At 40.3% G+C, this 13,746-nt stretch overlaps 1 protein-coding gene across 1 annotated transcript in view; it reads right to left on the bottom strand.

The window, feature by feature from the left end:
* Positions 1–13,746, bottom strand: part of Csmd1 (CUB and Sushi multiple domains 1) — a 1,205,306-nt gene that overhangs the window by 396,471 nt on the left and 795,089 nt on the right. Inside the window, exon 10 of the mRNA XM_027388213.2 lies at positions 1,055–1,176. Coding sequence (XP_027244014.1) covers positions 1,055–1,176 — 122 coding nt within the window. The remainder of the gene's footprint in view (positions 1–1,054; positions 1,177–13,746) is intronic.

Here is a 13,746-nt window from a genome sequence, read left to right as displayed (position 1 = left end):
CAAAAATGCTTGGGTGTGGAAACCAAGGAAAGCAAATATACATGAGGAACATGGTATACCTGTTAACACTAGTTTAACAAAATTTGGCTTGATAGTCACTAAATGAGGTGCACCCAACCTGCTGACCCCTTGTTCAGTTCTTCCTGGGTGTCTTTGCCATTTCTATTTTGAATAGTCTGTAGCATATGATGCTTCTATGGTAACTAGGTTCATGCAACAATTGATTCTTCCTATCCCCCAGTGGAGGAAAATGTTCCTATAGTCTCTTTGACAATGCAGGCTCAGAGGCTTAGAAGGTCTACTTTCAAGCCCACATACCTTCTATGTATAGATCTGACATCTCCTGTGCTGAGGACAGGCCCTGGGAAACAGGCTAATCTCTGTCACACAGGAATTCTGTATGTTTGCCTTAGTGTGGGTGCTGTCCTAGGAACTTCGAAGCAGCAGTGTGCTGAGAAGCTCCATAGCAAAACCTGGGGCCTTTGTGGGTTACCACACCTCAGTGATTCCTTTGGGCTTGCAGAGAAAGCCCATACAACACCCTGCATCTTTACTCATTGCTGTTTATCAGAAGTAGCATCGGATAATAATAAATAGCAGAGGTGTTATGACAAGTGTAAGCAAACCAGAGCCAACAGGAATCTGGTGAGAACATCACCTGATATAAACCAGCCTTTCTCTGCTGTGGGGCTGTGACTCAGCAGTGAGGGGAGAAATCTGAACAGAAATGAGAGGTTTTCAAAGGGCAGAAGTGGACAGGTGGTCACTGCAGGAAAAAAAAGTCAGGGCCACTCAGAAGCTGGCAACACAAAGCTCAGTAAATTGACATGACCAGATAGCTGTTCCTTTAACAGTGTTTACTTCACATAACATGAAATGAGTGTTGGAATAGTTTGTTGTCTGTTTCTTAATTAAAATGCTGTGAAGGCAGCACTGAGTCCTAGCTGTACTCTATGGATAGGCAAGAACATGTGGACTCTAGCTACAATCAGCCAGGCAGTCTGCTAACCAGAGACAGCTGTTGACAGCACCTGAGTGGGTGGAGAAGCCTTACCTTGTCTGGATCAGTGGTGGTGATGACCCACACACAGTGAGCATTGTCTTCATACTGCACAGGGTAGTTAGGGGAGGTGATGATACCACTTGGCCCACGCAGGTTTGATCCACATGTCCGGGCTGGAAACAGATGGAAACAATGCAGTTTACCCAGCAGCATGCAAAGGACACCATGTGGAATGATTTTGGTGAGATTCTATTTTTAGATAGAATACAAAGTAATGGGTGTCAATCTGACATTTTCATATATGTGTACAATTGTTCATATTTGTCCCTTTCAGCTCCCTACTGGTCCTCTTCATCCTCCCACATACCCCATCTGCTTCTGTGTGAAAGTGTGTTCTTTAACACAGGCTGCATACATGAAAGCAAATAAGCGGCATTTTCTTTATTTCCTCTCTTCCTACACAGACCTGGTTTCACATTAATGTCCTGTGTATGTATAAATACACATGTATATTTAAATCTAGATTATTCACATAAGAGAAAAACATGACATTTTTTTAAAAAAAGTTAATTACATCATTCCCCCCTTCCCTTTCCTCCCTCCAAACCCTGCCACATACACCTCCCCCAATCACTTTCAAATCCATGGACTATTTTTATTTATTTGTTACATAAATGTGTGTATATGTGCACGTGTGTTACTAAATATATAACACTGAACCAGCACAACCCTTAACTATATTCTAAAAAGATTTCTTCTTAATTTATTTGTATGTGCATGGGAAGCCCAGAAGAGGGTATCAGATTCCTGGGAACTGGAATTGCAGGCAGTTGCAAGATAGCCATTGTGATTGCTGGAAACTGAACCTGGTCATCTGCAAAATTACCAAGTGCTTTTTATCCACCGAGCCACATCTCCAGTCCCCATGAAGTTTACTTTTCACACAGGTCATGATATAGAGTTGGCAAGTGACTTTTGCTAAGCCTTCAGGAGCATTACCTGATATTTATAATGTGAGTGAGGGCACCTTGTTGGATCACATTACCACTCATGATCACAATGTCATGGAAGGATTAATGTCAAACCAATCCATTTCAAAGGCCACTGTGGCACAAACCCCCATGTCCTAGGTGCTTGCTTATTTGTACACAGAGAGTCTAAATGTCTGTCCATCTGTCCATGGATACGGTGAGATGCATAAAAGAGCTCAATACAGTGGGGTTTGGGACCAGTGACACAGTTCACAGAGGATGGACTTTCAATGCAGTTTCATCTCTGTTAAGCTTTGTCCTATTTCTTTCAAATGAGGTTGGTGGCTGCATTGCCAAAGTCTCATTCAAGGCTTAGATTCTATTTCACAAAAACTATGCCAATTCTTACAGCATGATGCAGAGATAGAAACTTGAGTGTATTGTGCTGCTGAAACCATAAAGAAAATAGAAATGATCACCCCAAAAGCCAAAGAGGACATCATTGTCTTTTTCTTCAACTTAAAGCTGAGATGAAAAAGCAATTGGAGCCTAGAAAACATGAGCCAATGAAAATGGCATAGTTTGTGATTAAAAGAAGAAGTATTTCAATTGCCCTCTTCTTTCTCAAAGTTTTACTTTCCAAAATCAATGGGATAACTTGGAAATCTACTATCAGTTCTTGGCTGAGTATTAATAACTCAAACTTGGCTTGGAAAAAAAAGGCTACTTTTAAGAGAAAGTACATGTAAAGGCATGCACTCCATTATCTTAGATACTGTTATGCAGAGATCACACCAGGCTGTAGGCCAAAGATGGGTGCCCCAACATTGCAGAAGAACCTTGGGATTACTTTTCAGGCAGCCAGATGTCTCTGTCATTTCTTAGTTGTGAAAGTTTCTTGCTCTGCACTTTCAGTTTTTTCAAATACTATTTTTTCCTTCTGGGGTCTTTGATAGAGTTGAAAACTACACAGTTATAGTTATAGTTTTCCTTATTTATGACGGGAGGTAATTAGGTACAAAATTTTGCACTCACCAAGATAGGATTTGCCAAATGCATTTGCCAAATGCGAATGAAATGGACATAGTGAATATAAATTTTACCTGATAATTGTTCTTATTGTATATAGTTTTACTATGTTAGAGTTAAAACCCTTTCCTTTTTATTTAGAAAAAAAGGAGGGAATGTTGCAGATTATTCCTTTTCACTGTCTAAAGAAGTGTCACCGTGATTGGTTTAATACAGAGCTGAATGGCCATGAGCTAGGCAGGAAGAAGCGAGGCAGGAAGAAGCTAGGCAGGAAGAAGCTAGGCAGGAAAAAGCTAGGCAGGAAGAATTTAGGCAGAACTTCTGAGGATAAAAAAGCTCTGGGAACAAGGAGAGGTTGCAATCCAGACACAGGAAGAACAAGACATACAGGAGGAGAGGTAAAAGTCACAAGTCCTGTGGCAACATTTAGATAAAAAGAAATGAGTTAATTTAAGTTATAAGAGATAGTGGGAAAAGCCTATGCTATAGGCTGGGTTTTCATAATTTTTTTTTAACTTTTTTTTATTTGAATTGGAAACAGGATTGATTTCCATAACAATCCCCGTTCCCTTCTCCCACCCGTCCTCTCCTACCACACCCCCCAACTAAAACCCTATCTTTTACATATTCTTTCTGCTCCCCCTGGATGTTGAGGCCTTCCATAGGGTGTCATCAGTGTTTATTGTGTCCTTTGGGATAGGGCATAGGCCCACCCCCATGTGTGTTGGCTCAGGGAGTATTCCCCTATATGGAATGGGCTCCCAAAGTCCACACCTATGCTAGGGATAAGTACTGAACTTCTACAGGAGGTCCCGTAGATTTCCGAGGTTTCCTCACAGAAACCCATGTTCTTGGGGTCTGGATCAGTCCCATGCTGGTATTCCAGTAATTAGTCTGGGGAGAAAGAGTTCCCCAATGTTCAGTTCAGCTGTTTCTATGGGTTTTACCAGCCTGGTCTGGACCCCTGTGCTCTTGACCTGTCCCTCTCTGAATCTGGGTTTCAGTTCAGTTTGGTGATTAGCTGTGGATGTCTCCTTCTACTTCCACCAGCTGCTGGATGAAGGCTATAGGATGGCATATAAGTCAGTCATCAATCTCATTATCAGGGTAGGGCATTTGAGGTAGGCTCTTCTCTGTTGCTTACATTGTTAGCTGCTGTCAATTTGTAGAACTCTAGACATTTCTGTAGTGCCTGATTTCTCTGTAAACCAAAAATGTCTTCCTTGACGGGTGTTGGTGGCACACACCTTTAATCCCTGCACTTGAGAGGCAGAGGCAGGTGGATCTCTGTGAGTTCAAGACCAGCCTGGTCTACAAGAGCTAGTTCCAGGACATTGTCCCAAGCCACAGAGAAACACTGTCTTGAAAAACCAAAAAAAAGTCTCCCTCTATTATATCTCCTTCTTCTTATCATCTATTCATCCCCTGACTCAACCTTTCTGCTCCCTCATATCCTCTGCGTCCACCCTCTTCTCCCCTTCTCATTCTCCTAGCTCCCTTCCCCCTCTTTCTATGCTCCCACTTTGCTCAGCATATCTTGACCCTTTCCGCTTCTGCAGGAGACCATGTATGTCTCTTTTAGGGTCCTTCTTGTTTATTAGCTTCTTTGTCAATGTGGATTGTAGGCTGGTAATCCTTTACTCTATGTCTAAAATCCACTTATGAGTGAGTACATACAATGGTTGTCTTTTTGCAATTGAGTTACCTGGCTCAGAATGGTTTCTTCTAGTTCCATCCATTTTCTGGCAAATTTCAAGATTCCATTTTTTTTCCGCTGAGTAGTACTCCATTGTATAAATGTGCCACATTTTCTCTATCCATTCTTCGGTTGAGGGGCAACTAGGCTGCTTCCAGTTTCTGGCTATTACAAATAGTGCTGCTATGAACATCGTTGAACAGATGTCTTTGTTGTATGAATGTGCTTCTTTTGGGTATATGCCTAAGAATGGAATTGCTGGATCTTGTGGTAGACTGATTCCCATTTTCTTGAAGAGTTGCCATACTGATTTCCAAAGTGTACAAGTTAGCACTCTCACAAGCAGTGGAGAAGTGTTCCCCTTTTCCACATCCTCTCCAGCATGAACTATCATTGGTGTTTTTGATTTTGGCCATTCTGACAGGAGTAAGATAGTATGTCAGAGTTGTTTTGATTTGCATTTCCCTGATGGCTAAGGATTTCAAACACTTTCTTATTGGTCTTTCAGCCATTTTAGATTCCTCTATTGAGAATTGTCTATTTAGTTCTGTACCCCACTTTTTAATTGGATTGCTTAATTGGAGACTTGCTTCTTGATTTCTTTGTATATTTTGGAGATCAGCCCTCTATCAGATGTGGGGTTGGTGAATATCTTTTCCCAGTCTGTGGCCTGCCATTTTGTCTTGCTGACTGTCTCCTTTGCCTTACAGAAGTTTCTCAGTTTCAGGTGGTCCCATTTATCAATTGTTGACCTCAGTGTCTGTGCTCCTGGTGTAATGTTCAAGAAGCGGTCTCCTGTACCAATTAATTCAAGGGTATTTCCCACTTTGTTTTCTAATAGGTTCAGTGTAGCTGGATTTATGTTGAGGTCTTTGATCCATTTTGACTTCAGTTTTGTGCAAGGTGCTAGGCTTGGGTCTAGCTGCAGTCTTCTACATGTCTGCAACCAGTTATGCCAGCACCATTTGTTGAAGATGTTCTCTTTGTTCCATCATATAAATTTGGATTGTTTATCAAAAATAAGGTTTTCATAGGTATGTGGGTTAATATCAGGGCTTTCAACTCTATTCCATTACTCTAACTGTCCCTTTTTGTGCCAAAGGACAATAGCTCTGTAATAGAGGTTGAAGTCAGGGATGGTGATGCCTCCAGAAGTTCCTCTATTGTATAGGGTTGTTTGGCTATCCTGGGTCTTTTGTTTCTCCATATAAAGTTGAGAATTGTTCTTTCACGGTCTGTGAAGAATTGTGTTGGGATTTTGATGGGGATTGCATTGAATATGTAGATTGCTTTTGGCAAGATTGCCATTTTTAATATGATCCTACCTGTCCAAGAGCATGGGAGATCTTTCCATTTTCTGGTATCTTCTTTAATTTCTTTCTTTCAAGACTCAAAGTTCTTGCTATACAAGTCTTTCACTTGTTTGGTAAGTGTTACCCCGAAGTATTTTATGTTGCTTGTGGCAATTGTAAAGGGTGATGTTTCTCTGATTTCTTTCTCCACCAATGTGTCATTGATATATAGTAGGGCTACAGATTTTTTTGTGTTAATCTTGTATCCTGCCACTTTGCTGAAGGTGTTTATCAGCTGTAGGAGTTCTCTGGTAGAGTTTTTCGGGTCACTAATGTAGACTATCATATCATCATATCGTCTGCAAATAGTGAGAGTTTGACTTCTTCCTTTCTGATTTGCATTCCCTTGATCTCCTTTTGTTGTCTTATTGTTCTAGCAAGGACAATATTGAAGAGGTATGGAGAGAGTGGACAGCCTTGTCTTGTTCCTGATTTTAGAGGAATTGGATTGAGTTTGTATTCATTTAATTTGATGTTGGCTGCTGGCTTGCTGTATATTGCTTTTATTATGTTAAGGTATGTTCCTGTTATCCCTGATTTCTCCAAGACCTTACCATGAAGGGGTGTTGAATTTTGTTAAAGGCTTTTTTGGCATCTAGTGAGATGATCATGTGTTTTTTTCCTCAGTCTGTTTATATGTTGGATTACATTGATGGATTTTCATATGTTGAACCATCCGTGCAGAGTTTTCACAATTAATAATAAGTCTCAATGTCATTATTGGGGAACCAATGGTCATGACAAAACATTCAGACCAAACAGGACTCTCAGTTGATTATTCTAGTTGCTAACATACAGAGAATATACCTGGCTACCCAGTGGATTGTCCTAGACACATTCATGCAGAGAGTATTCCTGGCCACCCAGTAGATCATCTGTCCTGTTCATGAGCCATGCTTTCTCTCTTCTCACTGCCCCTTGGCTAATGACATGTTCTGGCCAGTTAGTTTTCTAGGAGACTCAATTCTAAGTGTTGATAATATAGGTCTCCTGTCCTGCAAGGACTAGCTTTGGGGAATTAAGGAGCCTCTACTAACCCTAGCAGGAGTATGCAGTCTCCTCTCTAGTCTATAACCATTTTAAAATGGCTTAACTTGTGACTATTCCTGGAAGAAATAATACTCCTTTGTAGAACTCATGGTTCTTCCACTGTCATTATTTCTCCACAGCTTTCTTTGTCTTCTCGGGCTGTGAATCTGGACATCCCTTTATTTGATAGTATCTGCTCAGTACCAAGAATTCAGGATGAAGTCCTTGACATGAGATAAAGAGACTTAGAATTTGCTGAGTATTCACTACAGGCATGATTAGCTAAAAATTAGCCAATTCTACATGCATTAACATGTTAAAAATGACTTAAAATGCAGCATGTTATGCTGAATTACACAGTATTGTTAAAGGGTAAGAGACTGTATTTTCAAATCCTGATGGGCATGTAGTAGCTCCACAGATTATGTGGAAGAGCTGTCCACAAGCATAGAACCATCTTAGATGCTAATCTTCACTCTGTGATGTATCTTTTTTAGGAACATATTTTCAGAAAAGATAGTGAACTTCCAAAGTGAAATTTATCTAAAGCATTTTGACATTGACAGCATTAATTAAAATACCTTAAGGAAACCTACCACCAATATTTTTGAGTAATAATGCATTTATGTGTTTCAACTTTGCTATACTTTATAATTAACAGCTCTTATAAACACAGTGCTAACCACACTTGGCTTAATTGTGAATCAGGATAATTATGGTGGCATCCAAGTATTTCATACTTTGAGAAGACATATCTAGCAATATCAGAAGCCATTTCATTATATTTCCACTGATGATTTGGGATCCTCCAATCATTAGGCCCCACTCTCCCCAGCAGGAAAGTTTACAGAATCTAATCCTCCACTGCCCACTGTGTGCATCTGTGACTGGTGCTCAAGCATGGCCTTTCAACTGAATTACTAAAAATTTGCTTCAGAACTTCATGAAATTCATCCCAGTCATTTTTTTAGGAACGATTTTTACAGGAAGTCTGTATTTTTATTGAGCTGTCTCAAAAAAAAAAAGTTAATGTGTGACTTCATGGTGGTTAAATAAATAAATAAACAAATAAATAAATAAATTCAGTACTTAAGAAGAGAAACCAGGCATGGAAGCAAAGAGAGAATCAGAAGAGAGGAATGAAATAAAATGGAGTGTTTCACTGAATAAGAGCCAGTAATGGAGCAACAGCAAATCAGAGGAGTTAGATAACTACCATCAGTGTGTGCCACTCTCCTTCCATTGGACACACAGAGTCAAGGTGAGGCAAAAGAAGCCTTGCTGAAGGCAAGGAGGGGCAGTGTGCATAGTCCCCATTGAGGAAAGGAGTGGGAAGCAGGGTAGTGGGAATTTTACCAGTTGTACCTGAACCCAATCAGAGATGGAGCTCTGGGAATTCACACAAGATGGTATAACCTGACTCAGAGATCCAGAGGTCTGAAGCTCTACTTTTCACCCAGGCACTGCAGCATTTCATTCCTTCCTGTGAATAGGTGATTAGCTCTTACAATCTGGGAGAGCTGGACAGGCCTGTTCTGACTGACACTGGGATGTATTATTGTGTCCTGGAAGGTAAGGGCACTTCTGATCTTGTTGTTGCTTTTTTTACTAACCAGACACTCAAACAGTTCAAGAAGTATTTAGACAACACAAATAATCATAATGCTGTAGGATCTAAGACCTTGGAGAGCAATCTTTGTGTTTCCTGTCACCAATATGCGCAGATGTGTGCTCCCAGGCTTTGGAGTTCAGTATTACCGTCAGTCTTCTAATCACCTGGCCCCTGTCACCATCTGACAATAGAAATATCTGATTCAGGTTGATGTCCAGTTACATGTTAAATGTCCATGGACCGTAATCATGTCCTAACATAGAACAAAGGTTGAGTTTCCGAAGCATGTACACTCAAGTGTCACTGATAATTTATACATCTAAATAAAACTAGAATTTATAAAACAGTATATTGAAAATGTACTAATCAAGAAGAAAAATGGACTCTATAGTCTCTTCTTCTTTGAACACTGACCAATTACGGAACTCTGCATTAATCAGCATCTACAGCAAAAAGAAGCTTCTCTGGTGAGGCTTGAGGGATGTACTTCTCTATGAGCATAAAGATAAGAACATCTAGGGCAGCTCTATATGGTGTCTGTTGAGTCCATTGGTAGGAGGTCCTCCCCTGGGTCCTAAGACACAGCCAACTATAATAGCTTGCACAAGTTAATGGTACTAGGCATTAATTCCAACTTGTGGGGCAGTTTTAATTCAACCAGAAAATGGTTGGTCACTCCCACAACATTCATGCAACTATTGTATCAGTTGGCATTTCTTACCAGGTCAGTCATTACTAAAGCTCATTTGTGAGGACACAACACATAAGAGGCTATAGTTAGAGTTAGAGCTAAGGTTAAGGTTAGAGTTAGGGTTATCACACACCCACCGCCCCCGCCCCAAGGCTAAGGGGTCATCGAAGAAGAGCTTTTAGAGAGATTGTAAGGGCCAAAAGTAGCAGGCATCTACACTAAAACATTATTTGCTGTACATGACAGGACCACTATACATACAAACTCACAGACATTGTGACTGCAAACACAAGACTGTGTAAGATGAAGCCAACCATGGACGAGGATGCAACTTATTCAGTCTCAGTCTAACTTGGGAGCTGTTGGTAATTGATGGCTGCTGGGGGTGGAATATAATTTCTCTTCAGGGTCCCCATGATTATTAGTGAGTGGTCCTACATCTATGCACTTACAGGCAGCACTAAGTAGACTCATATTTTTAACAAAAGGAGCACATGAAGTTAGGAAGGAAAAGTAGCTGGAGTCATGTGGAAGGAATTAGATGGGAGAGGAATGGGGTGGGAGTTAGTCAAAATATATTATATTCATACATAAACTCATCTGCTTCTACAGGTAGCATTGGACATTTAATGTCTGGCCAGTGAATATATATTAAATGGAAAACATATTTTTCTCACATGAATGAACTCACTTAAAAGAAAGAATTGCTGGGTTTTACAGCTCACACCTGAAATTTCAGCAATTATGAATATAAGGCAGGAGGTTTGCCATGAGTCTGGGGCCAATATAGGCTAAGAATAAAATTATGCTTCAAAATAATAATAATAATAGTAATAATGATAATGATAATAATAAAATAAACAGTATTTACTTACTTAGATCCTACAAAAGCTTTTCTGTTCTATAGTAACTATTTAATCAAATTAGCTAAGGGTGAAAAATTCAATTCCAATACAGTTAAGTTAGCACAACAGCAGAAATCACACTGGAAGTTCCTCCAAACAAATCACTAGATTGTATATTATATGATATATTTAGCACATACATACATATGATACATATAATATATATAATTAATATATATGTGATATATAATAGACATATTTCTTGAATTTTTAAAAAAATAATAAATAATTTTGAAATGTCCAGATTATCAGCTGAAGTGGGGACAGATAGCAGGGGACTGAGTTAATGTCTTGTGGTCTTCTTGTCAACCCACCTGGGGTCCAGGCCTGCCTCATGCAGTTACTGGATGCTGCATCTTCAGGTGTTTTGTCTTAAGCCTCTACCTGTGTTTAGGTTCCATAGGAACCACAATTTTACTTAAGTGTCATTTGAGGATTGAACTGAAGGACACAGGCTTTTCTCTTACATGGCTTTGGCATATTATGGTATGTGTGGCCGATGATTGCTGACTGCCTACACTCAGGGTGCAGCAAAGGGAGAAATTAACTCAGTGCTTTGCATGAATCAACAAACAAGAAGTTTGGAGGTTTTCTTTTAAATTTGGTTTTGTTTTATTTTGGCTGGGAGGTTGACAAGGCCAGAGAGCAGATGCAAGGGGATGGCAAGGTAAATATGGTTGGAATGCATGATAAAAAATAGTTATCTGAATTGAGAAAAAAAAGAAACAAAAGCAAGCAAATAAGCACTCATACACACAATGCTGTCAGGAATTGAGGGAGTCAGGTAAGAGTTTCCCCGAGTGGAAGGGCTGGTGATGGAAGAAGGTGGGTAACAGAGAGATTTCAGATGCACTGCCATCTGACAAAGGTCCAGTGGGGGAAAGCAAGGCCAAGCGCCTCAGATGGACATACCATGGCTCGCAGATGGGGTTAGCACCAAGTCTGGAATTCCAGGCTATTGTTAGTCAACAAAATAGACAAATGGTATACAATCTGAACCCATCACTTCCAGAAACTCTTTGACAAATCAATCCTCACCCCCCCAAAAAATAGAAGTTTTCTTTATTTTTCCCTTTCAATTATAAAGCTCAAGAATTTGTGGTCACAGGTACTTCCCCTAATTCAGTAAAACTAAGGAAGCTCTGAGTGTGTTCCTTTAATTTTCCAACACAATAGCTGTTTGAACAAATAACCACCCTGAGATAAATAACATTGAGGCTAGACCTATGATCCAATAGTATGAAGCTTCTCTCTGGTGTAAATAATCTTTTCATTACTATTTAAAAGGTCATTTTTGCATGGGCATAAAACATGGGTACAAAGAATAATGCAATAACAGCCTCAGAACATGACAAGTTAATACGTTAAGGATAATTCTAGTTAACCTCACCTGGAATCTTGAGGTAATAATAACTTTATTCTGTGACCCTGGCTGCCTCCAATTAACTCTTGTGTAACTAGGGTTACAACTGAAAATAACACTTCACTTTTCTTAAGTGCCCTTTCAACTCACGGAGCTGCTCAAGCCCTCCTACACCCAGGGAAGGCAGATCAGCCATGGAAGACGCTCTCCACATCCATCTTGCCAAAGCCTCATGAGATGAAACACCAGCTTGAACATTTCACTTAAATAAAACCATATCATCTCCTTATCTTTTCTCGTTTGCTTATTTTTTTCTACTGCCAGTTAAGGATGCTTATGCAGTTTTAAACAGCTCGTAATGTTTTACCCTGTAGAAAAAAATCATAATAGCTGTTTTCATATCTCTAAATGAAGTACGCATAATTTCAAATGGAATATGGAATCCCTTGTGTAATTACTGAGCTGTGACAACATTCATTTGTTTGGTAACTGAAGGGAAAGGTAATGTCCCCAAGCCTCCAGGCTAATTAGATAATGTAAGCTTTGGCAAACCATACCAGCTTTTAGACCCAGGGTCACTTCTGACTCACTGTGTGTTATCAACAGTTTTAATCAGACACTCCCCAAGGAGAGAAGGCTGGATATTAACCTCATAGTCAGGGACCCCCTCATGAACCTGGGAAGCTTGAAGACCAAGTCTTGCTCCATGACCTTAAATACCCTTACGTTTCTCTTGGTCTCAGTGCTCAGAACACTCATTCCTCTATTGACTGAAGGCTGGCTTTAGAATGTGTACCTGACATGATTAATCCATGGGATCTCAAAACATCCAAGGACGAATTGGGAGAATCCATACCAGGTTATTATCTATTTATAAACTACTTGTAAGGATGGCAAAAATGTACTTGAGACATTGCACTTGCTGTTGGGAACTGCCCACAGCTGGTTAAATGTCTCCAGAGTTTTCATTAAGTAGATTGCATCCCCAGTAGGGACATCACCCATACCTTGGAAAATGCTTCTGCAATCTATTTTCAGAACTATTTGAAACTTTAAGGAGTGCAGTACCCATTTGTTCTGTGCATGTTAGAGACCCAGCACCACCCTTTTATAGAAACAGAGAAGAGCCCGCTGCTCAGCTCTTTACCATGGGTGAGTCAGGCAGTCATCAAGAGCCCGCCCATAAGGGGCCAATTCAGAGAGAATGAGGGCATCTCTATGCTTGAGAATAGACAGTCTAGATGACCTATGGATTTTAATTGGAGAAAGTACTTTGAGCTGTGGGGATGCCAGCTGGGAGAAGGATTATGAGTCAGTTAGATGTCTCTTCTCCACACCCACAAGTGTGGGCTGGGAAGGAAACCAGGGAGGTAGACATGCTGCTTCTGAAGCAGTGCTGACCAACACATGAGCCACCATTAGTGTGCCTGTTCTCTGAAAGCAGGAATGTCAAAACCATCAACTCACAGTGCATTCCCATGGAATTGTGGCAGTTGAAGTAGTGAGAATACAGATATCACATTTTAATCTTTCTTTACATTGATGTGTAGATAGTACTTTCCATGACTGCGTCCAATAAAAAATTATTTGCAAAGCTAAATTCACCCATTTCATTTTGCTGGTTAGAGCTGTCTGCTCGGTATTTGTAAGATGGTGTGCATGGTGTGAATTTTGTCTGTGGTGAGAATCAAAAAGTTAGTTTCTTCAGAACAACCCTAAACAAGTGAGATCAGCTGAGATTACATCATGAAGGAGCTACCCCCACCTGTCCAAATATGGCTTGAAGGGGACAAACGATTCTGAATTTAACACTTCTGGCTGCTTCTCCTGCTTGGCCTCACTCTGCTCACTGTAACTCCAGGAGTCACTCATGTTCCTAGAAGTAAGCACAGTGATTCTCTGCTTCCACCAGCTAGCTCAGGCTCATGCATTTCCTTGGTCTGTGGTTGGTACCCTATCTAGATAGTTGTTTACAAGTCTTTCCTAGAAGTTAAAACAATACTTCTGACTGTGGATAATAGGTGAGTGCCTCCTGGGAGTCCAGCCTGTGGCAGACAAGTGCTTTGTGACCACATAGCCTTCATGATTAGACTTA

This window comes from Cricetulus griseus (assembly GCF_003668045.3).
Source record: "Cricetulus griseus strain 17A/GY chromosome 1 unlocalized genomic scaffold, alternate assembly CriGri-PICRH-1.0 chr1_1, whole genome shotgun sequence".
Classification (NCBI taxonomy): domain Eukaryota; kingdom Metazoa; phylum Chordata; class Mammalia; order Rodentia; family Cricetidae; genus Cricetulus; species Cricetulus griseus.
Note: the sequence above shows the minus strand (reverse complement) of the source record. Positions and strands in the feature narration are given on the sequence as shown.